This window comes from Prorops nasuta, unplaced genomic scaffold (genome assembly GCF_024137725.1).
Source record: "Prorops nasuta isolate Cenicafe-Biocafe unplaced genomic scaffold, Cenicafe_Pnas_1.2 PNAS00005, whole genome shotgun sequence".
Classification (NCBI taxonomy): Eukaryota; Metazoa; Arthropoda; class Insecta; order Hymenoptera; family Bethylidae; genus Prorops; species Prorops nasuta.
The window spans coordinates 9,977,938-10,002,370 of record NW_027116802.1 but is presented as its reverse complement, the minus strand read 5'-3'; the positions used below and the strand labels follow the sequence as shown (position 1 = coordinate 10,002,370).

The window sequence follows — 24,433 nt, the reverse complement described above, 5'->3', positions numbered from 1 at the left end:
TGGAAGCTCTTGAAAGCTAAGCTGCAGAATTCGGAAAGGGTCATAGGATAAAATACGCATGCGCCAGAATAACGAACGATTTCATTCTGGTTACCGTAGCAATCCTTGATAATTGGAAAATGATACGAAAGATATATGTATTTTCCCAATCAGAAGCAGACATTAAAAAAGATATTTTAGATTCGAGCTATGCAATTGTAATAATTAATATATACCCCTTTGTATTAATTGTTAATTTGAAAAAGCAATCAAATAAGCGGTAAAATTTAAAACGGCAAAAGCTCGTTTGGCGCTCGTTATATACGAAATATAATATGTTTGGCGTTGTTAAAACATTCATTTAATTTGTGCGAAATAAGTAGCAAAAACGGATGAAAATAAAAAAGGGTAATTGTCCATATATGCGTCAATAACATAAAACAACATCGATTTATTTAACACAAATAGTTGCACGTTATCATAGAGGTTCGTAGTAATGATAATAATGATACTTATACTCATATATACACGAAATAAGGCACATTTGATATTACATTACTAATCGGGTATCATAGAAATTTCCCGATGCCATTATACTCCTCCAGTTTTGTATTCTTAGATATGTAACATCCTTACCAAATGTAGAAAATGTCGTATGTATATTTAATATTTTTTTATAATCTATTTGTGTATAAACATTTTCATCGAAACCACTCATCGCTTAAAAAAAAATCACATTCGCATTTTCTTACGCTCACATCTTTTGCAGTCATTATACGTACAACGGATTTAAGCATTCATTATGAATAAATATTCGTTTCTTCGTTCATCGTACTTCTACGCAGTAGCATATCATATTTAATTATTTCTCAGCCAATCATTCGTGACTTGACTCACGCAGAGTATCGTTGACAAAATGTTCTAAACTTTTAATTTATTTGTATTTCACACATTTAAATATAAGTGATAATTCTCCTTTTTATTTTCAAATATGCTAGGCTATTATTTTTAAGAATTTTACATTAAGATAATGGAATGTCCATCCATTGATCTGTACTTTAAAGACGTAGGAAAAATTTTTAGTATAATATAACTCTTCATTCATGTTCACACATTATACCAATAAGTTGTAAAATTTCTCCGTTGATCTTTTGCTTAATCTCTTGGCCAATTGATAGCCTGGCAACTTTATTTTGTAACGCATTACTTGTTTGAATTAAGTATCTCCAATTACATACTAAACTCTTTGAACAAAAAGATTTTGCACTTAATATATTGATATTTAGAATTTATATAGATCTAGATATGGCTTCTGACTATCGCGTAGAGTCGTGAAGATATGCATAGTGAAACATTTTCGTCAATATCTATATATTTTAATCTAGAGAGGAATGAAGAATAGAATTTCAAAGCAACACTTAGAAAATTTCATTTACACATGTGCAACGGTATTCACGATTTCGTTGGCACTCAAAATATTTGCAGGTTACATCATCTATCTAACAATATATTTATTGTTCACATATCTTTCATATTTAAATTTAATATAGGTATAATTTAAATTATTTTACATTACGCCCGATGTTTGTTACTTTAATTTTTACAGCCTTTTATTCACTTGTCAGACGTGCTAAATTAAATTGACCGGTACAATTAACACAATAATTTGTAAGATTTGCTAAAACGATTTTAATGATTCTTAAAATCGACGTATCCTGCAAACCACCTCTCTCACATCCTAAACTTATTTAGATGATATCTAAATAAACTGGCATCGCGATATTTATATTACACGAATATACAAAAGATCCTCACTAGAATACATCGCACATTCAATCATTATTTATGTTACCTAACGTTAAACTAGTAGAAGAAAAATATATTTCATATATCCAACAAAATCTACGAAAACTCATAACCATGTAAAGTTAATCAGCCCGCCATTTCATGTGCGCAACTTCATTTATTTAACTTGTTTCAAAAGAGTAAATCATTTCTTAAAATATTTCATTAATTAATTAAAGCGCAATTTAAACAATTTGCCAAACTCCTCTGCTATTTATCTAAGAACGCGGATATGCAATATATGTAAATCGTCGTTTGGAAAGACTATAACCCCTTTTGTTCATCAAAGAGTATCTAAATTTAGTAATATACAGTAAAGTATATAATTAGCAGAATCATTTATGTCCGATTTGGCAGTGGAATAAAAAAAAAGTAAAAGAATTGCATTCTACAACAGTATTTTTCCTTTTCTCTCATGGCACAAGCCAAAAACTAAAAAATGTTATAAAACTCCTCTCAATTGCAAACTGGCGGACGAAAGGGATGATCGAGACAGCGGATATATCAATTCTATCCCTTTCATCAGCAAAAAATTCCCTTTGATTCTTCAATCCCTTCAGGACTTTAATCTCAAACCTCAAAACACTCAAAACCATAAAATAATACAACGTCACGTAAAATATCGAAGAACTTATCGATCTCTCTTTCTCTCTCTCTCTCTCTCTTAATCTCAAAGCTCGCAGATCCTTGTAGGTTTTTTACATTAATAAAATTTCTAGAATTAAACGCTTGTTCGTAATGTACACTCTTAGGTCTATCATCAGTTAAATGCCAGACTTACAATACTTATGGTCAATTATTTGTAACGTCCATTGTTGGCAATATTGAATTACTAATTCTAATGTCTTGTGTTAATGTATCTTCGCATCCGGTTATTTGATTTTCTCAGGCATCAAATGCTGAGTTTCACCAATGTAATAATGTTGAGCATGAAGTCAGCGCCTTGAAGGCTGGATATAACTGGTAATACGTTTTTTAGTGATATGGTATCGGTTGTTGGATATCCAGGAATCGACGTGATCGGAGTGCTGGCTGATATTATACAGCTGACGTCGCGAGAAGGCGCGATATCACAGCTTCGACGGGTCGTAATTTTCAAAGGACCACCTTTGTCTCTGCACCGCAGTGTTACATTCTTCCATTAATAGTCTGCTCTTACTCTCCGTTATCGCTAAGCACTTGTCACTGCTTCCATGGCGAATTTGTTTCGTCTGAAAAATAATTTATTTACAATAAAAATTTGTTCCTAGCATATACTTCAACGGTAAACGGTTGCTTAATAATTTCAGTTTTAATACCTGTGGATTATAGATCCATTGTTGATTACCCTTACTGCCGTGGCAAGGATAAAGGATAACATCTGTGCCACTGTAATCCAGGCAGGACTCATCTCGTCGAATCTCTCCAATCTTGCTCAGCATCCAGTACTGCATTACAGAGAATCGAAATTAGCATATTTATCAACCACTATTACCATGATGACTCTGACACGAGGAAGCCTAATTTATTTAACGACTTCTCATTTTGCTAATTTTAGATTATTGAACTTTCATCAGTGTTTCAACAGGAAGAATATTGTGAAATTCAACTACTCTCTAGCCAGGATAATAGGACAGTTTGATATTTGTCAAAGCGTGACGCGTCAAATGTAATAAATTATTAAATTTTCTGTTTAATGCCATAGATTGAAATTATATCATCAATGATCCTATATTGTATGTGGCAAAGTAATTTCCCATTTGCAGTGGAGTCAGACGAGTTGGAATTAAAAATGAGCTAATATATATTAAAAATAGAATTATCAATTTATAACTTGTAGTTTCTTTGTAGAAAACCGAAAGACCAGGTAGCTGTTAATATTTCTAGATTGTATGTATAATCAGGAGCGTAAGGGCGTTTCATAGCCCGTATTATTACTTCATATTTAATGACAACTACAATTAAAACACTACTTGACCAGTTGTCAAACAAGAAAATGTAAAAGTCAATTGCAGAGAATTTACTTGATTTTTTTGCAAAAAGTGATGCTTCATCGATTTTAACGAGATGAAACTAGTTAATGTTCAAGAAGCGTATTAAACGTTATTTTGTTATTTCCTGCAAACAGGAAATTGACGCGTCAGAGCTTGGCAAACATTAATGAGCTTCGATCGTTGATAATCGAGTCCAGTGGTCCTCGAAATTGCGGTAATTCAGTCGATTTTACAGCTACCGTTACTGTTCGAGCAATTTCAGTCGACTAGAACCGAAGCTGCTTATCCAACGACCGCGACAAGCTTATTCAGAAAAAATTTACCGGTACAATTCAAGCTTTTACAGACTACAGTTTTAAAAACTGATATAATTTGTCCGATAAACGGAAAAAATGTCAAAGTCATCAACTCAGCTTATAGTTCCCAAGATATATAAAAGCGATCCACGAAAGAGAATGAACGAGGGAATGATATAAATTGTGGATTAATTAAGCAGTATTTAGTGTCGATAATAAGCAAGCAAGGCAACGTGGGTAACAATGGAAAAAGTACAAGCAAACCTGGACTACTCAAGTATTACGAAGTAATGATAACTATATACACATGAAAATAAAGCAGATATACAACATGCAAACTGATTTGTTTTAATCAGAAGTTTACTAGAAAATTACTAAGATATAAGTAATAGGTAAAAAGAAACCAATCGCAGTCCTGAAAACAAGATAAACAAAACTCTTTTGGTGCCCATTTGAATAGCTCCATCGGTAACTCATTCGTTATCTTCATGAAGGACTCGCGTGATTTCGTTATCGTCGTCCGGCCATTGTCCACTTGGGCACTTCCGGCTAGGAGGGTCGGTAGAGTTTATCAAACGTTCCAGGACTCGTAAGCGTAATTAGCATGAAACCGCGGCTCAATTGTACGGGCAAACAGCTAAATTAAAACAGTCCTTAGCTGGTCTAATCTGACGATTATCTTTTCTTAGCCACTGTTTTCGATACTCGTTAAATAAAACACCTACTCGCTCAAGGAGAACAAAGAAACTCGTCAGAAAAATTATCCGCAATGCAGTGCAAAAGAAATTGTAGTACGATGCTTCCTCCTGCATTAACCCGTATAGCCGTTCGTACCATTTTATCTAATGATATGCCGAATCTCGTACGTACGCTATACTTCCTGAGATGTAGAACGGTAAACGAGAAGCTTTTACTACAGATTCGCGCGAATTCCATTCGATATCATAAATTACTAAATTATAAAATTAGGAAATCGAGAAGCAATTAGTGAAAAAAGATGAATCATTGGACGATACAGATATTCCCTACATTATATTGAAAATCGGAAGGAAATTGTAAAGCGAGTAAATTCTAACAGATTGTATCTTTAATTGCGAACGATTGTTAAGCTTATTAACACCACGGTCTCCCTTGTTTTACGGCAATCATTGAAATCCCTGAAAACGCCGAGTGCCTCAGGAAATTGGAGTTAATGAATACCCGCACTAGATAAGATACCTTTCGAAACTCCGTAGTAAATCTTAGCTATTTCTTTACTTCTTACTTGAACCCAACACCGAATGAAACTTTCATGCAATTTATTGAAATGCAAGATAATGTTAAAAGTAAGGGAGCACTCGAACTGGGTATTCTGCCAAGAATTCTGAAGAATTGAACGTTACTGCGGCAGATAAGGGTCTTATTAATATACAATAATACAGAGAGATACTTCCCAAGCTTTTTTTAGTATAGATACTGAAAGTATTGAAATTATTCTTTCGCGATTAAAACCCGTTGGGCGGTTTTATAACCTCGTTAATTTGTTATGTCCTTCGAAAGTCTCTCGCGCGTTGGAGATTTATGTACCTGATTGCCACCTTGACGGTGACAGGGATATAAGCCCACCGGCTGGTGCAGGTCTTCCGGTTTCCCAGGCGAGTCTATGCACATCCCGCTAGCGAGCTGTCTTATCTGCATTGGAATTCAACAGAATTCACACGATTACTACTGACAGAACACCCTGTGAACGGCTTTTAATGATCTGCTTCACACTGCCAGGCTCCAATGTCCTCGGGTATTCCTATTCCTGCTTTGCTACCAAACGTGTGCAAAAGCTACACTCTCCCTCGCACGCACATACAAATGCACACAAGTGTACTCGTTCTATCTCTCACTCATACACAAGCTAAGAAATACAAATAAACATAGGAATGTATGCATGCAAAATGGTATATGAATAACATGGTTCGACATATGATACGTGAAAACTACCACTTCGCTGATATTTTTTGCCCAGTTTATAATTTTCATGAAATTTTAACGCACTGGTAATTCATTGGGGTTTTCGTTAAAAGCTTTTTCTGAGAAAAAAGTGCATATCATAAAGTTTTCAATTTATCGATGCCAATCATTGAATGTTTAACGAAAAATACTGGTATCACCATTTGGCACGTAGAGGAATTATTCATTGTGGAAGGGGATAATAGAAAGCAAATAAATGTCTTTCGGACATTTTCAGGTGACTTTAAAGGTGAGTCTTTTACGCGGTCAATCGTGGCCTGGTGTACAAATAACAGCGAAATGCCAGTGTTTTTTCAATGCTGAAGCACAACAGATATTTGGCAGGAAATATTTTCTCATCATCCATCTGATTCGCTGACACTTTTTGTTGTACCTGATTTCCACCCTGTCGATGGCATGGGTACAATCCTGCCGGCTTATGCAAGTCGGCCTTGCGAGCTGGCGAATCCAAACACGTGTTGCTCCCTTCACCCAGATTGCGTACCTGTTGTTGTAATTTGTTAATATCCACATAATCTTCTTTGTCTTTCACACAAACACACACAGGCGCACACACGCACATCGATCGAGAAAAAAAATTAAAAGTATCAATAAACATATTAGTTCTATTTTACGTTTTTTTTTCCTCGATACGAATTCATCAGTCATAAAAGAGAAATTTGCAAAGAAATTAATTGCTACTGACAGTTGACAATTGAAAAAGACATTTGTTACATTAGCTTTACAATGAATTTTACGACCTGGTAATTAAAGAGTATGCTGGCTAACCATGAGTATAAATTTTGCTGGAAAGTTTATACTCGATCAGTGATTCCCACGAGAAAAGTTATCTGGCAAGTGGGAAAGGAAAAAGCAGCTTCTTTATTTTCCAGGTACGTCTGGCCAATTTTTCGAAGCTTCGTTCGACTTGGCCGTGGAAGAACCAGGACTGCTGAAGAATTGAATCCACCATTTTTCAAGTTGACGGGAACAAATCGGTAACACGGCGAGTTTATTTTGAACGTATGCGTGAATTCTACTAACACATAAAGGAGCAATGATGCGAAGTATATACAGATCTCTTTTTAATTGGTTTACTTTAGATTTACTTAAAAATTTGCAAATGGGGTTTTAAAACTTGCGCTCCTGCCTAACGTAAATTCTGCATAAGTTTTAACAAGCAAGTTGGCCGCGGCGCGCGAGGTTTCGGGGGGGGGGGAGGGACTTTTTGTACTAAATGAAATAGTAAAAGGGTTTAAAGTACACGAATCAGCCAGTATAGCAAAGTTGGTGCAGTTCGCGGGGTCAGCAGTTCTGATTTCTCCGCATGCATGAATTCTGTGGTCGCTGCAGTTTCAACTTCAGCATCTTCATCGGTCCTGTCCCTCTTCGGCGTGGCTGGAATAAAAAGCTAGTGATTTATCGTCGGATTTGCGAGACCCGATGAAATTCCGAAGGGTCGGCAGGTGGCTGAATAGACTCGCCACCAATTTATTAAAACCACTCGGACGCTCTTCCTCATAGACTGTCACTGTACAAAAATTTTCTTAATATTCCCAGCATATTTCCTTTCACTCAACCGTCGCCTATACTTTCACCTCACGCGGCGCGTTTACTTCGTTCATTAATCTTAGACGTTGCCGCTCAATTATTCTCGAATAATTTTCACCACTGTCCACACAAAAACTTGATGGTGTATTAAAGTTTTTATGTATCTACTTGTAAAAATATAGGAAACATTCGTTACGTGCAGATTTTCCCACAAATTCATACGAATCTGATCTGCGAGTGCACGGGGATCACGTGTACTTTGGATTATTCACGGCTTAAACGTGATTTTTGCGTTGTTCCAGGCTACGATAAATATAAAGGTGCACAGACTTACTAGAATATAACTAACTGATTTGATTGTGTTAATTATCCAGTTTCTGAAAATGGGAAATAGATTGAACCGGACGCGCGCAAGAGTGGGAGAGGGAGAGAGCATGAGAGAAGGAAAAACTGGATGAAAAGGAGGAGGAAGTAAGGTGTCAGTAGGGAGATCGAAGATTGAAGTTATCGGAATGGATAAGAGGCGCGTCGAATCGTGAAAAGTAAACTTAATAAATCTTACGGATCGACTGTCAAAGGGGTTGGCCTGCTTCGCAACCGAAAGTTTCGTACTCGTATAGGTAGACGAAGCTGATATTTCGCCTCGCACGTGATCCACGTGTACAGTGAATTATTCAAGCCATACACGATTTCCGGACAGTCTTCGTGAGAGCGATAAATTTTCGCAGCAGCCAAGGCCCAGCGTGATTTAGCCCCGCCTGGCATTAAAAAGGGGGAATGGAGGAAGGAAGGAAGGAAGGAAGGCAAGAAGGATTGGGAGAAAAAAGCAGTATTCGCAGGGGATGTAAAAACATAAGTTTCCGAGAGAAGCTTTGCTTTCAGGCTGAAATTGTTATTTCGCATGCTGTGCATTCCGAAGGGTGAAATGCTTCTTTGCGAAAAGGTTGGACCATCCTTTATGCAGTCGTCCTTTTTCCACTAGAAAAAATATTACGAAGCCTGGATTCCTCACGCGCAGCGCAGTCGATGTGAATTAATAACGGCAAAGCCGATAAGCAGAATAATAAAGAGGAGTTTTCACGCTGCATCTACTAAACTCTGCTCCCAATAAATTTTATTCCAGAAAATACCTATTGCAGGACTATGTTGGTGGCAGTATTTCAACCCCGGCTACCCTCTTTCTTTTGTGCGCAGCTTCTCTTTTCCCTCCTGGAACTCTTAAATTGAATTGTACTGTTTGAAAAATGTGAAAAAATTAGGTACGCTCGTGCAGCTTAAATTGATAGTCCATCAGTTTCATCACAGTACAATTTGCTACGGGCTAATCAATCACGCTCCGATTTATCCTCGTGAAGCATGCAGTAGGCTCGTAATCGCGAAATGATTTCCGCCCTTGTCACCTGCAAATAAGATCCATCATCGTTTCGCATGTCTTGCTTCAAAACTACAAATTTGCCGTAATAGCAAAATATCCAGAAAAAAACTAATATCCAGTTATTTCCCAAGCTTTTGACGAATAACACGAGAAATACCAATTGGCAGATGCGAAAAATACGTTGCAGAAACTTACAACAAAAATACATTTTGCTCGTAAATTGAATACATTCAAGCCTTGTTGTCACACTGTACACGGACTAACAATAATACAGTGGATAAGATTTTTCTGATACGCGAGATCACGTAGTATGAAAATTACGAGGACGTCGGGAAGTAACGGGCGGAAGAAACGGCCGGATAACATGAAAGTGGCTAATATCGGATAAAATAATGCTAGCATGCCGGATAAAACCGTAGTTTATACTTCTGGAATCGATAAGAAAGCATCTGTGATATTTCAATGTATCTCAAAATAACAGTCTGCTTTTTCGAAAAACCATGGACTACATGCATTTCGAGCAGGGAATTGAATTTCCGTGTCAACACAAACAGTACTAACATAAGCCAATGTTTGACAGAAAAATATAACAACGGGAATGTACGGAACTATACTACTGCTATGAGGCTAGATGAGAAAAACTATGAAATTTATTAAGAGTTTAAACTAGGGGCACGTCAAAAAAATCCAGTCGCGAAAACTAATCAATGAGTGCTAGTGCATGTTGCTGCACAATGAAAACTGAATGATGCAAAAAGAATCACTGCCAGCAAATCATCGCGGAAGCAATATTTCGTGCAAACACGATATTTAAAAGTAGCGAAATTCCATAGCGAGTTAGTTGACAATTCGTATCCAGTGCACCTCGCTCACTTTTCCTTGTTAACAAATGCATTTTGTATTTCGTATCAAAAAAATGTCAAGCACATAACAGATTTCCAATCTTTACTCTGTTATTCATTATATTCCATTTTGATGGTACAGTGCAAAAATATTCTTGCGCATTGGATATATGAATCGTGCATTGCTTTATCGCGATCTGCTTAGATAAATCTTATTCTAATGTCTTATGTTACAAATTAAAAGATGGGTAATTATAACAATGATCACTTATGTTCTTGACTATTATCAACTAAACTACGAAATACTAGATTAATATAATGGTTATGTAGACAAGTATGGCAAGAACTCGCTAATACCGATTGAGACGAATCGATTTTCAATCAGAAGTCACACGCAAAACCCTCAACTACATTGTCGAGTCAGTGTAAGCTACATTGTTTCTCAATCAAAGGCATTGTTTCCTTTATCGCAAACCCATTGGCATCGATCATAGTCTCTACCACTAACGATTCATTCCAGTGCATGATATCCATGTGTGATGTAACATTTGCCTTCCTATTTCAAGCCTGATTGTGTATGCGTGTGGTTCCATAGTCTGAATGACCAGTTCTTTTTTAACGTTCTAATTAGTTCATCCATTTTATAGTGAACTATAGAATAGCTTCAAAATTCAGTCAGAATAACTCTTATGCGAAATCGGTATGAGTGCGATCGAGAAAGGATTTGACGAAGAATGAAAGGAGGGATCACTTTGCTTTAATTAAGTTGTACAGTGAACAGCATTTTTCTTCTGGAAGAAAGTGTCCAAGTGGTATAATTTCACACGTTCATGGATCAAAGTAAAATTTTATCGTGAAAAGATCATAAAACATTTCGTTTTCACCTCTTCTACTCGAACTCTGCGTCTCTGAAAGATTTAAGTCCTCCACCAACATGCTCGATACTGTTAAGCCTTACCTCTCCAGAAGCAACTGCTTCACCGGGAATGAAGAGTTCGGGGTAAACGTTATCCAGGTACCACTTGAAGGACTTACAACCCAACTTTTGTCTCAGTGCTTTACGATCGGACACGTCTCCGTAGTTACCCTGCAGAAGAATTAAAAAAGTAATTAATAGACTCTGTAAAAATGATAAGTTTAATTTTCTTTTAATAAACTGGAGAGATTTTCTTGATATAATTGTAAATTAAACGAGACCTTTCTTCTACATAAAACTTTTGTAAAAGATTGAAAATTCTCTAACCAGTTGTTGGAAGATGGAACATTGACAATTTTATACGGAGACTAAAAGTAGGAAATTCTAGATAGGAGAGGTCTGCTGCGAGGCTACTGGGAGGTTACGGAGGTAGATCCGTGAAGTATACTCACCTTGTCGTGACCTATCCTCTGGTAGTAGTACTTGGCATACTCATCTAACCACACTTCGCTCAGCCTTATACTATTCCTCTTGAGCACGTTCACGCCGCTGCGCCACTTGTAAGGCGAACGCTTTCTGAATATGTGACCCACGTGGGAACAGGGCACAATCTCCAACGTACCTTAATCACAAAAAGTTTCTTCAAAACTAAATAAAGGTATATTTTTCTTTGATGCATTTTTAATAAACACTGTATACAACTCTGAGAGTCATGGTTAGACGTTTGCCTTTAAATTACCTCCACACATCCACGTTTTAAAAGATAATTCGAGGTTTTCCCCACCCCAAATGTCGAATCCACTGTCATAAGTGCCGAGTCTCTCAAAGAATGCACGATCTATCGAGAAGAGGCCACCTGCCATCGTAGGCGACCAAACTGGCTCTGCAGGGTTTTTATGTCTCTTCTTCTCCCTCTCAGGTACCGCATGCCAATTAAACTGGAGTACAAATATTTATCGAGTGATTACAGATTTTTTTTCAACATTCTCGTAAATACGTCAATGTAGTTATGTGCTTTTAAATTTACAAATAGCTCATTATAAAATATTTTGAAGTATAAAATGATTCGATCCTTGTGTTAAATTTTGATGAAATAAAGAAAAATTATAGTCTCTTTGAATTACCTGCAGGTTCCAGTCAAATCCACCAACATTCACCCCACCGGAATCTCTCCAGTGATATTCAAGCGTGGTATCATCGATGACGTCAATGACCGGGCAAACAACTGTTCTTGGATCCCTCGCGATCCGATCGAGCAATGGCTCTAACCAGCCCTCGGTGCACTCGCAGTGGCTGTCCAAATACGTCAATACTGGAGCCTTTGCTGCCGCAGCTCCCAGCAAACGAGCTCTGATCAGACCTTCCCTTTTTTGTGCCCGAATGATTTTCACTTTCGGATAGTTCATCATGTAATCCTCCAGTTGCCTCTTCAAGTGTGCTGTAGAATCAAGAAAACCCCACCAATCAATTCTTTTAACATGCATATCACATATCGATTTAAAAAATCACTTTTAATCGATGATGTGTTTGCATGGCTTGACGAATATTCGCTCGAAGGATCAAACCGTACAAGTAGAGCGGTATATTCCTTGAAAAAGCAAATCCATCATTTAAATCCAGGGTACCGAGTAATTAGTAGACGCCGGTGATTTATTCCGCATTCGGATAGCTTTATGAGCATTCTAGCTGCTAATCCTAAACTCGTGACCCGAATCCCGGTTAAGTATGGATAGTATAAAGGGATTCAATGGATCAACGTTTCCCGCGAAGAACAATAGTTGGTAACCTACCGAACATCCTACATTCGTAAACTGAAAAGGTCCCCGATTAAGTTTAGTCAGAAGCATACTAATCCCTCGGAGGTGAATAAATAATCCAGAATCTTTCTTTTTTATCAACAGAAATAATTGCTTACCACCGGCATATAACAATCATTGATTACAATAATAAATAAATGGGTGCGTCTAAAAGTTATGGTGTAATTATAAGAATTAGTACTCGGTGGAGCTCTAATTTTGATGAGATAATTGAGTACAAAATATAAAGTCTGCTGAAAGGTATAAGAATAGATTATGTGTCTGCAATCTTATTTGTGGAATAGGATGAGATCTCAGGATAAAGCAATCAGGCAGTAATGGGACGTAGCGTACAGTCTGCAAGGCTAGCGAAGGTTCAAAAAGGGTTGGGGTTACAACTATGTTTACGAGCCTCGCTTCCTGCCCACAGTAGAGCTTATCTCGAGCTTTAAAAGGGATGAAGACTCTTCATTAAACATTCTCTACTTCCTATTGGACGCGTCCCGCTAGCCTACTTTTCTCTTCTCTTCCTCTCATTTATTTTTCCCTGCACCCATTATTTAAAGTCTCTATATAAATATTTAAGTCTATCGTGTCTCTCATTCATTTAGACAGAGCCAGAACTTGTTTTCTTTCAGCAGCTTGTAATTATTAAAATAGCAATCATATATAGAGCATAAAGAAATTTTATAAAGATATAACCAGAATATAAATTTTAACATCTTCTTCGTGGCTGTATTTATTCATAGAGAAGGGGTTATCCGACTTCAATTCCTGCATATGATTTTATTAAAGTATAAGCTTGCTAAAAAAGTTGAACAGTAGAAAATTTTACCAATTTAATAGATATATATTATTTAAAAACTCCAATATATTCCGATTAGGAAACGGGTGCTTTGTGTAAATTAGAAAATAATTTAATGTTTTTCAAGGTATAAGAGCGTGGAAAAGATATATCAGAAAGTATAAAATTGTGATAGAAAATTTGAATGGTTCTTTTTATCGGTTTTCATGAGTGAGGAAAAAGCACGAGCCCTTTGGATCATATGAAAGTTCAGGATTTGCGGCAAATGAATAACAGGGTAAAATATAGGCTAGGAGATATATCACGAAAACGCCTGATCGCTATGTATCAACGTATCGAAATTTCCGTCTAACGGTGGAATTCAGGAACGTCGAGTTTCTCTTCCATTCACGTCGTGTGTTGTTACACCGCGAGATTGGAAGGAAGAGAGATGGATCACGATTAATCGATCTATCGTGAAACTACGAAAGGCTGTTCTTGATAACGAATCACCGACCGAATCGATGCGAACAGTCCTGTGCGTGTCTGGGAGCTATGGCTACAGCCTCCGGTTGATCTTAGCTTTTCGCTTTGATTCCCCATCTCCCTCTTTCTCCATTAACCCTCTCTCTCTCTCTCTCTCTCTCTCTCTCTCTCCCTCTGCCCCTTGCACAGTAGATCCATTTTCTCTAAGACTGATACGCGCTGCTTTCAAGAAATGCTATCCAATTTCATTTTAATTTTATTTGTCTCGGGCAAGTTAATAAAGCTATGTATACTAAATCCTCTGGTACTTTGCTTCTTGTCTTAATAAACCAAATTCATTTCTTTCATTAACTTTTAAATTGTTTTTTTTTCTTTTTCATTGTTTGTACTTACGCATATCTGAAAAATCATCGACAAGAATGATTTCCTGAATGAGATGATTAGGCGATCTATCCAAGACTGAGTGTACCGTTCTCAGTAGAACAGACCAAGCTTCATTGTGGAAGCAAATAATTACAGCTGTTGGTGGAAGATCCTTGAGGTACCTGCCGGGCTCCTTGCACCTGTAACATAAAATGTATTAAATAAATATTTGTTTCGTTAATAAACATGAAAATTACGCATAAATAAACATAATATTCGTGTTAATTACAAATTGTACGAACAATAGTATATGCAATATTTGATGAGTCGTAATAATTACAATGTACAAATGTACTGAGTTGCTTATAATAGTACTGAGCCATTAATTAAACGTAAGATTAAATAAAATCAGTAAATTATGCATATATTAGTACAGCAATCAATCCCTCTGTTAAACCTGTATTATGTATATTGATCCAATTTACTGATAGATTTGATGACTGATATACATATACAGGAGCAAATTATATATGGCTACATCAAAGTGAATTGCTTCATACTGACAAAACCATGTTAATCATAAACAGAGCTGTGTACAAAGTACCGAAACGCTGCTGAGATATGCTTAATTATATTGGGAATACCGAATGCTGCTCCAAACGTACTGCATTCAATCACAAAAATCACAAAGCCGAAGAAAAAATATCCATAAGATATTATTTGCCTTCGCTTTTTATTAATAATTCCAAAAATATTTACTTTTATCGAAGAATTATCATCCAACGTTTTGATTAAATTTTACAAATTATTGATTATTTCAATTTCAGGATGTTAGAGGTATATCTGCGATAAAATTCTACACTACGAAGCTTTGTAAGCTCAGGAAACGTAGCGTATTTGACGACGTAAACGGGTAGAAAAGGAAGATGCAGGGACTACCAGTCCAACTATGAAGGCAAATGTGCTTGCGAAGGAACTTCATTCGATATCCACGTCTGATTTCGAACCAGTTTACCCCCTCGTCCACACCCCTTCCTTTCCTTTCACGGTGAACAGTGGAGACTCTTTTGTCGGCGAGAAAGTGGATATCGCTGTTGAACAGCAATCGACTAGAAACGATTGAAGATTTTACCGGTTTTAAACGACTTTTCACTTTACCCCTCTTCCACCCCTCTCCTAACTACCCCGCAAAGATCCGTTTAAAGAAATTAACGAGCCGGGTGGCAGTTGGCTGTAACAGCTTGCCAAAACTTTTCCTGTTTACACATCCGAAGAAAAATTTTCGCCAAAAAAGACATGATTCTATTTCGTGCCTGACTTTGCCCATAAACTTTACCAAAATTTCGGACTCAGCTTGCTCAGGTCTCGCAAAAACTCTCCAATATTCCACGTACTTATCTGGTCGACCTTCATCAATCCAGCATACGCAATTTTTGTACTCCGAATGGTGAAATCACGGTTGGTCAAAGCTACTTGAAAAACTGAAAAAACTTGAATGAATTATAAAGTACAGAGAACAGGGGTAGAGTAATTATTATTGGAGGGAGAAGCACGTTAGTCGGTCAATTGTTTAACGACAGGTTTCGAGGGGGCAATTTTCATTGGAGCAGCATTTACGACTTTTCAAGAGTGATTACCGACTGCTGTAATATTATAATTGGAGCTTGCGCACGAACCTGCGATATTTCCGGGGCAAATGGCTCATTTGGCGAGAAACCGCAGAAATATTGCTGTAACGGTTTCATGAACCGTAAAATCACGTTGGGCGACAATGTATCCTCATTTATTGTTAGCAAAGTGAGCGAGGAAAAAATGGTGGCGCCGCTTCAATTAGACGAAGCCGAGGATATTGTAGCTGGCGCGTTCCACGGGGTCTCGTAAAGCTCCTAATGGCTGGGGATGGTAAATTTTTGGGGTAGGGGTAACGAGAATACCCATGATAAAGTGTTTCTCACCTCGCGCGAAAAGTTTTAGCAGCTCGCGCTAACTTAGGGGAGTTCCTGCACGCGAGCGTGCAAGGAATATAATCGTGGATCGCAGAATCGTTAGATATCTTTATCCACGTATATATATATATATATATATATATATATATATATATATATATATATCCATCGCTTCCTCTTCACTCTCTCTCGAAACCTCACCTCAAACTACCCTTACACTGCTCTAACTAAACTTTCTCTCCAACTCATCTCTCTAAGAAGCCATTTTCTTTTCGAGAAACAGAATTCTAATAAAAGTACATCAGTCTTTCCTGTACAACATTCTGAAAATAACCCGAGCAATACTTAAGTTTTTTAGTCATTGTTTGAAGGATTTGGTGAAATTGCTGCGAAGACCGTTCTTGAAGATATCCTATAGACAATATCAGTTGGGTCGATGTTGTACTATATACACAGGACACAAAATCTCACGAGGTGCAATGGGCAAGATCGCTGAGTGTTAGCAGGGAATTTCATAAACGTGTATCATAAAATCCCGGATGGGCCCGATAATAACACGATGCCTTTACGTTTCTTGCAGTTATCTCCGGATAGTTTGCGCCACGTGACACACCCTCTCTTCACGTTTATTTCCAATCGGCCAACACTCTTACACCTATATTATCAGTATAGTCAAGGAAAACTCAGCTACCCAATCTTACCCCTGCAACTTGTATCTATTTTCCAATTATCAAAGAGAAAACAGCAGCTTGACTTAAAATAATTGAAATATCGATAGCATCTAATGGTCGGTCCTGACATTTAAGTGAAAATGGGAAAAAGTTAAATCGAATGCGAAGGGTTGGCTTTCTACGGATTTTTAGTCATGTAGAGGCTTTGGTGGCAGGTGAATCGAAACTCTAAGTGACGCGTCCTGGTCGTAACAAGAATGGAAAGGGGTGATGGATTGTGTTTACCTGTAATGAGTAAACATCCCAGTATGGTTAGGAGAACAGTTCGCGATGGAATACTTCGCTGGACTAACAAGGATCCACGTTTACATTCCATTTACCAGAATCTCCTATCTTCTATAAGATCACATTTTCCGAATCCTCTCATTTTTCATTCAATTAATCTAAACTTGAATACATTAGTCTTGCACAACGTAGAATTTTCAACTTCATCAAGTCAGTTGATATAAATCCAGTTACAAGATGCAGCAACGTCAGTCACTGGTAGCATCAAGCTTAAATTTATCGTTTGCTAATTCGATCAGTTCCGGTAGACCACTAAGCGAATTCATTTATTAAACTGGTGAACGACACTGTGAAATTCGAATTACGGAACTTCTAACGGAACTTATCAATAAGGGACAGTGTTCATCGATTTTTCAGTATAGCGGAAATCTCCTGGGATAGATGGAGAGGACCCTCGTTACCAGGTGTCCGAAACTGTCACGAAGCGCCAGAAACTAACATAATTATCGGCATCTCGAACCAATGGCGCTCGTTAGCCACTGTGAAACTATTGCTGGAGACAGTTGGTTTGCTTAAGACGTAGTCTTCGAGACCTGCTATCGCTTCCTCCTTGGGAGCAGGCCAACTTATCCCCACTATACGAATAATCCTTACTCTGTCATATAACATCTCCCCAGGAGACACCAATAAGCCTATTGCGGATCTTCATCTATTCTATCGTTACTCCAAAAATTCTCGACCAAACTAACGAAAAACAATCCTGCTAAATTGCTAAATCTGATGTGACAAGCATCTTAGCTCGTGAGAGCATTTAGGGAGTGTTCTGTGGCTAAAGTAGGAAAACGTTGACTTTACGGCTCTTTAATGCTCGAGTACTTTCACTAGCTTCAATCCTACCAGTGAGACGCTTTTGCAATTTTTCCCAGGTAAAACTCTTGCAGATTTAATTTCCAAGCAAACCATGCGTCTCAAACCTAGAGTACTAGAAAAAATCTCAGCACTTTTAAGATTAATATAGTACCTATATGGCTGTGAAAGTAGCTTTTATGCATGCATAATACATACAAGTGATTCAATCAACACTTGAAGACTTTTGTCCATGTTGCAGTATTATACGAATAGGGTATACTTACTTAGAAAGGACATAAGTTTATTTTAGAGAACGGTGCAAGGTGTCATAAATTAGACCCTCCAGTACAGGGCTGTACATGTCCCGTACAAGTTATAATTATTCGCGACGCTACTGGTATTACAGGAACCTCCGACAGTAGAGTCAGCTCGTAAATATCTCTATGACACGTTCTTACTCGCAAACAACATTTCGTTTAGACTAGTTTACAGTATAATAAGTATTGGCTATCAGTGTTTATTTCAAATTTCAGTTATAAAATTCGGAAATAATTCATTTAATCCGTATTAAAACAAATATATATTTATTGTTTGCTACAAAAAAATAAGAGCTTTCCATCATAAATTACGTTATATTTAAAATAACGTTTTATTAAAAAATATATTAGGGATAACACAGAGAAGTACCATTGATTATTCATAATAAAATATTACTTAAATTTCTACCAAAAATTCTGCAGTTGGAACAAATGATAACGAATCAAGCGTTATTTTTGAAAGAGGATAAAAGCGCTCCATTTTTATTACTTCAGGGAGAGGAGTTTATTTCGTTATATATTGCATCTAAATTTAGCATAATTGTCCGTAGCTGCTTCTTGTGACATTTTAAACTTAATTTTCTCTTTAATGTGTTGCAGCTTAAAATTCTAAAAATATTTAGAGAATACTGCTCAATTGTAAATATTAGTTAAAATAATTTTAGAAAATAATACGTTTTTTAATAATAAGAAATGTACAATTATTACAAAACAAAGTAATTAATCTTTAATTTTTTACATAAATCCATGATTATTTCATAATTTACATTTGCACCAATGTTAATCTTCATGCGAACGAATGAAAATTACTACTTTCTATGGGGAGTGTCTAAAAATCGTTTATTTCATCAAAAATTATTTCCTGAACGGCAGAGTGAATATTTTCAAAAACAAATAGTAGCATTTTGTTCCATAGAACAGGACAGCTAATTTAAATTTCATTGATTCCTTCTTATGTTTGTGTTTCTTGTCAGAGTCCTTAATTATTTCTTGAACACTCGCAGCGTAGCAGGAGTAATGCTCTGCAATGCCTTAAAAATGTACGAAGAGGAGAGACAATACTCTTTCTACAATGCACAAGGAAAACACCGTTCGGCTTCCAATTGACGCGGATGAAAAAAGAATCGTTTTGCTGGACTTCCCTGTAGTCCAGTGACTCTCAACTCAGCTAGAGAGAACAATAGGGAAAAATGTTTGGTGTAGCCACTTTTTGGTCAGTTTAGTGGCCAGGGGAGGAAAATTCTCGTCGATATTCAGTGGTCGAGATAACGGCGAAATTGCTGAAAGCGGAGGGATGTAAAAAAAAATCAACTTGGAAAAAATGGCGAGTATGAGGAATGGGGCCAGGTAGAGAAGCTCGGAAATATGAAAGTTCGGAAAAGCTGCAGAGACAAACCGTCGTCGCTGTATTAAAACTCCTATCCAGCGTTATTAATCTTTCGTGCGAAAGTTGGCAACGCCGCAATATTAATCATGGCCATAGTGGTAATTCCGAGGGACCTACTAATCACGGTCCAAGACCAATTAATTCGTCCTAGCGAATATAGCACAGTGCGAGAGGGACGGAAACTCAACTGGTTCGGAAAGATACAGAGGTTTATCGCGTTTGTGTGCTTGAAGGGTTGATGTTTATAAATGTACGCTCGATGAGAGGAAAGAGGTAGAATGAATAAGGACCCTTTTGCTTTGACTCAAAAGATCAGCTTTTGTTTCCACATTAGCTGTCAAAGAAGTCACAAATTGCTTTAACACATGATATTTGTGAGCATCTATGTAGACACATATTCAACATTTTTTTTCATCCAAACAATGATGATTGTGTAATTATGACATGTTTTGTTTATCTTTCAATCTTGAAGTCATTCTTTAATTGGTAGCACTTTTTCATTTATAGAAAATACTAAAATCTATTCCAATCGAAGTAAATTATTTAATATGGTAACAGGCTGTCCCCGACGAGAGACATTTCGCAGTTCTCACGCCACCGAGACTCCACAAACCCCATAAATAATTAACGCAGTAGATATGTATGGATATACACCGCTTTGTGTATCCCCTGCTAGAAACATCGCGTTAATCATAAATAGCGGCCACTCATAATTTTAGCTATGAATACCGAACAAAACACTGAGTTTGAAAATTGCGTGAATCTGCACGCCATTTAAATATTTAACTGACCAGTGTAATGAAATGTATACCATTAAAATACAAAACGATCGTCATGTATTTGTGTATTTAAGCAACAAGTTCAATAAAAGTATACAATTTTTTTAATAAAAGCTAAATAGAACAAATTTCATGGTTTTAAGTACCTACTTTTTAGCAGTAATAATTCTGAAAATATATTGGAAAAATTATAAAATTAGTCGAAATAATAATATCATACATATAGAGTATCTACTATAAGTGAAAAAGTAAAATTAATTATTAAAAGTAGGCAATACTGTTTCAACAGAAATTGATATAATTGCACAATCATTAAAAATGGATTTTCAATCATAAGAAATATACAACGATCGTACAAAACTTTAAGGATCTTTTAACAACTCGGGCTAGTCCTCAAATAAAATATACTTGCTAACGAGAAAGAGAAAAAATTAAAAGTCAAGCCCTTCCAGCAGAACAATCAATACCACGAAACTTAAAGGGGAAATGTTAAGTAACCAATATTCTGTAATATGGAAACTTTTACTTGGAATATGTTATTAATTCTTCATTCAGACTTAATAAATAAACACATACTAATATTTCAATACTTTATTATGATTATTTTTGACTATTTTGTTATATTAAGGAAAAACCAATTTTATGCATAAAGGTTTGAGAGTTAAAAGTTTATTACGCTCATTTGCGAAAAAAAATCTGCAGTATCAATGAATCGTTCAACTTCCGATGTAAATGCGATTGAGATACTTTTCTTGTGATTCCTCAGAATTGAGCTTAGGTGAATCGACGAGAACGGATAGTGGGGTTTGGGGTGACGTCATTTCCTTTCCCGCAGATTCACCGTCGACAGACTCAGCGAATCTGGCACTAGCTGCATGCACAAACGCTCGGATCGTAATGCGGGTAATGAAAGGCTACCTCCCTTATCGAACTTTACTCAGCCAAGGATCTCCCATCCCATGTCTGCATCACAAGAATTCTTAAACGAATCTTGCGGTCCCAACTCCAAAGACTTTTAAAAAACTTTGATTCCTCCATCGAACTTCTCTTAATCAACCATCAGATTTATACCAATTTTATTTTGCTTCCTTTATATAATTTTAAAATACAATCAGTATTCTCGACAATGATCAAATAAATATATTATAACGATATTTTTCCAAAATATATGAAATCTGACAAAAAAGACATACTTTCAATTTGTTGTAGAGTAGTTAGTTAATATCTTTAAAATATTGAATTCACAATGAAGCTTGAAGAAGCCATGCATCTCCGATTCTGAAAGATAAGAGCTCCATTTAATTTTATTTAACATAATGCCAGACGAAAGAATCGAAGAATCAATGTAAATCATTTATTGAAAGGTAGAAAACGTTCTCACAGATATTATTCTCGTTTTCTCCACCCCTCGTTCTCTCCGCAAACTGGGAAAGTAAAAATATTAGTTTCAGTTCGATTTCAACCCCTGAAGCTACCTTTATTACATCCCCAACTGTTCCTTTGAGCTGTTTCCAGCCTTTTCGTCGATATCGATGCACTGTAATCTTTTGATCTTTTCCTTCCTGTTGCCTCGGGGATTTGCCTATGCATTCCTTACCCAGTCCTGCCTCTTTATCCGAAAACTTACAAGAAACCTACAGAAAATACTCCCTGATACAAAATACTTGCTTGCCAACGATAATGTAAGATATCGACCTTGTACAGCGGCCAGCTCATAAATGAATTTTTCCTATAGAAATTTGTTATGCCTCGATAAAATTATTGTTCAAAAGTTACAGCAAGTTAGTACCCTAAACTTTGCCAGCGAAACTAGTCAAGATACTAGGAAAGTTTTGGTGGAAACTATAAGGGAACATAATCGGAGATGAAATCTTCAACACCTGTGCAAAATTTTTAGTCAAGCTGCTTCGCATAACATTATTTTGCAATGTACATTTGTATTTTTGAAATTTTCTCCTCCCATGTATTTATTTTATTTATAATCAGCGCATCTATTCTATTCATATAAAAGTGAAGATGAGCGTAGCTTTTAACTGTATGAAAAAGATTCCTGTATGCTATAAAAAAAAAAAGATGGAGGTATCTTGGGTATTCTTCCATTATTCAGTACGCATCTGGAGTAACAATCGACGAAACGGTATATGCTACATTTACGTATCCAGAAATGGAAAAGACGTGTCATCAGACACTCTCGTGTAAGGTATCCCCCAACGGACCTAAGCATATAAACATTATGCTGGACTACGGGGAGAAAGGAAAAACCAACCACACCTTTATACATATGTCTACTGTTGGCTTCAACATACAAACAATTGTACAGATATTACCTCTTGAATATGGATTCACCCAATCGTTACCAACGAGTAAACAAATGACGAATAAATATTTAATTTTTCTCAATATTCGTATCTTTTAATTACGTTAAAGTTAATAACTTCTCCTGATTTATTTTTACCCCATTACAAACGACAACTTTCTACAAGTTTTCAAATATTTATTTTTACAAAAGATTGAAGTGAATACTTCCTTTATGATATAAAATATATTTTTTTTAATTTCTTTTTAAATTCGTGGTTAGTTTGACACGGCGAAAAAACTTCAGGGGTTTGAATGTGCCTACGTCTAATTAAGCCAAGGTAGGGTACAAAGAAAAAAGAACGGTACCTTTTGAAAGGGTTTGCAATAAGCTGTTCACGGCGATGCATAGATGCAAAAGACTGAGAAGAGTCTTGTTGGAAGCATCTGCGAGGGCGTGCTAGCTAGTACAATCATATCCACAAGTTCAAAATACATTCGTAAACTCAATGCTAGATTCTCGTAAATTATCTTCAAGTGCACCTGTCACCTTGACAGCTTCCAAAGTAAATCTCATTGGTTCTCTCTGAAACTTCGTGTTTAATGGTAGTGATCCCCATATTCCCAAGATGCGAAGCACCTAACGGTACACCAATTATTCAGCCTAAAGTCGTAGCTGAATAAAAAACTTTCCATGCAAACTATTGATTTATCGAATTTTGAAGTTAATCAAAAGTTAACGTAAAAATTCAAGTATAAGCAGTGACGCGAATAGAAAGCATTTACAATGGCAGGTGCTACAAACCACTGTGATTTGTTCAATCAAGTAGCATAGTAAACAAGTCGGTTAATTAATGGCGTTCTAGAATTCTAGGAAGCATGTGGTAAGCAGAGCTAACTCGGTGGACAAATTAATGCGTAATTGCAGTTTAAACAATAGGAGGTTGCTGCATAATCACAGCGATTGGTGCATCCTGTAGAATGCCGCTCGCCAATATTTGTGCAGTCAACTGTACTTCCTCTATGAGTGGCAGAATAGTAAAGGGGATGGGGTTGTAAGTGAGGTTGGGGCGATAGCGGAGATTTGTCTCAAAGTGACTTTGCAGTGCAAACATCGGGAAGGGGTATTCCCGACTTGTGAATGTAAGTGTGGATCCACTTGTCTGGAGGCACTCAGGTGTATGCTCATTAGACACCAGGTCAATGAGGTGAGCTCACCCCAGTACTTGAAAAAGACTGGGGATTCGACGCCATGCTACGCCCGAAATATCTCACCAAAACGTTCGATCGAGCCATTTATTTTTTGCCATGCAACCAATTGAACGTACTAATTATCTCCATTATAGGTATTACACATACTTCAGTATAGCAGTATGCTAGTCTTCGTATTGCACATATTAAGATATCGAAATTCTATAATATCGTTTTGCAGCTTGCACTTTAGTATTATTTTCCAGCTGTTTGTTAATTTAATTAATGCACTCTTTCCAGCTCGTATACAGTTTCGTCTTTTTTGATTTGTTAGACTTTGATGAGTCTTTCACCTTGAAGTTTTGAAAGAAAACTTTTACCTCGATCGGACTCAATTTGCAAATTGCCAAAGTTGCAGAAGGGACACGATACATAAACCACTATAAGAATAAAAGACAGAAAGAGAGAAAGGGAGAAAGAGAGTAGAGTGTATTCAGTTTAAAAAGGAGAGAGAATTAATAAATAAT

At 36.7% G+C, this 24,433-nt stretch overlaps 1 protein-coding gene across 2 annotated transcripts in view; it reads right to left on the bottom strand.

Annotated features, from left to right (window-relative positions):
* Positions 1–402: 402 nt before the first annotated feature.
* Pgant9 (polypeptide N-acetylgalactosaminyltransferase 9) overlaps positions 403–24,433 on the bottom strand; it is a 136,273-nt gene continuing 112,242 nt past the window's right edge. The window contains exons 6-13 of one of the 2 annotated variants that reach the window (XM_066726943.1): positions 14,217–14,386; positions 11,882–12,195; positions 11,497–11,695; positions 11,210–11,379; positions 10,800–10,928; positions 6,468–6,578; positions 3,123–3,251; positions 403–3,035 (exon numbers count right to left, since the gene is read on the bottom strand). In XM_066726943.1, coding sequence (XP_066583040.1) covers positions 2,895–3,035; positions 3,123–3,251; positions 6,468–6,578; positions 10,800–10,928; positions 11,210–11,379; positions 11,497–11,695; positions 11,882–12,195; positions 14,217–14,386 — 1,363 coding nt within the window. In that variant the 3' untranslated portion in view covers positions 403–2,894. Of the gene's footprint in view, positions 3,036–3,122; positions 3,252–5,659; positions 5,765–6,467; positions 6,579–10,799; positions 10,929–11,209; positions 11,380–11,496; positions 11,696–11,881; positions 12,196–14,216; positions 14,387–24,433 lie in introns of both variants that reach the window. The other variant, XM_066726944.1, reaches the window with a different exon arrangement.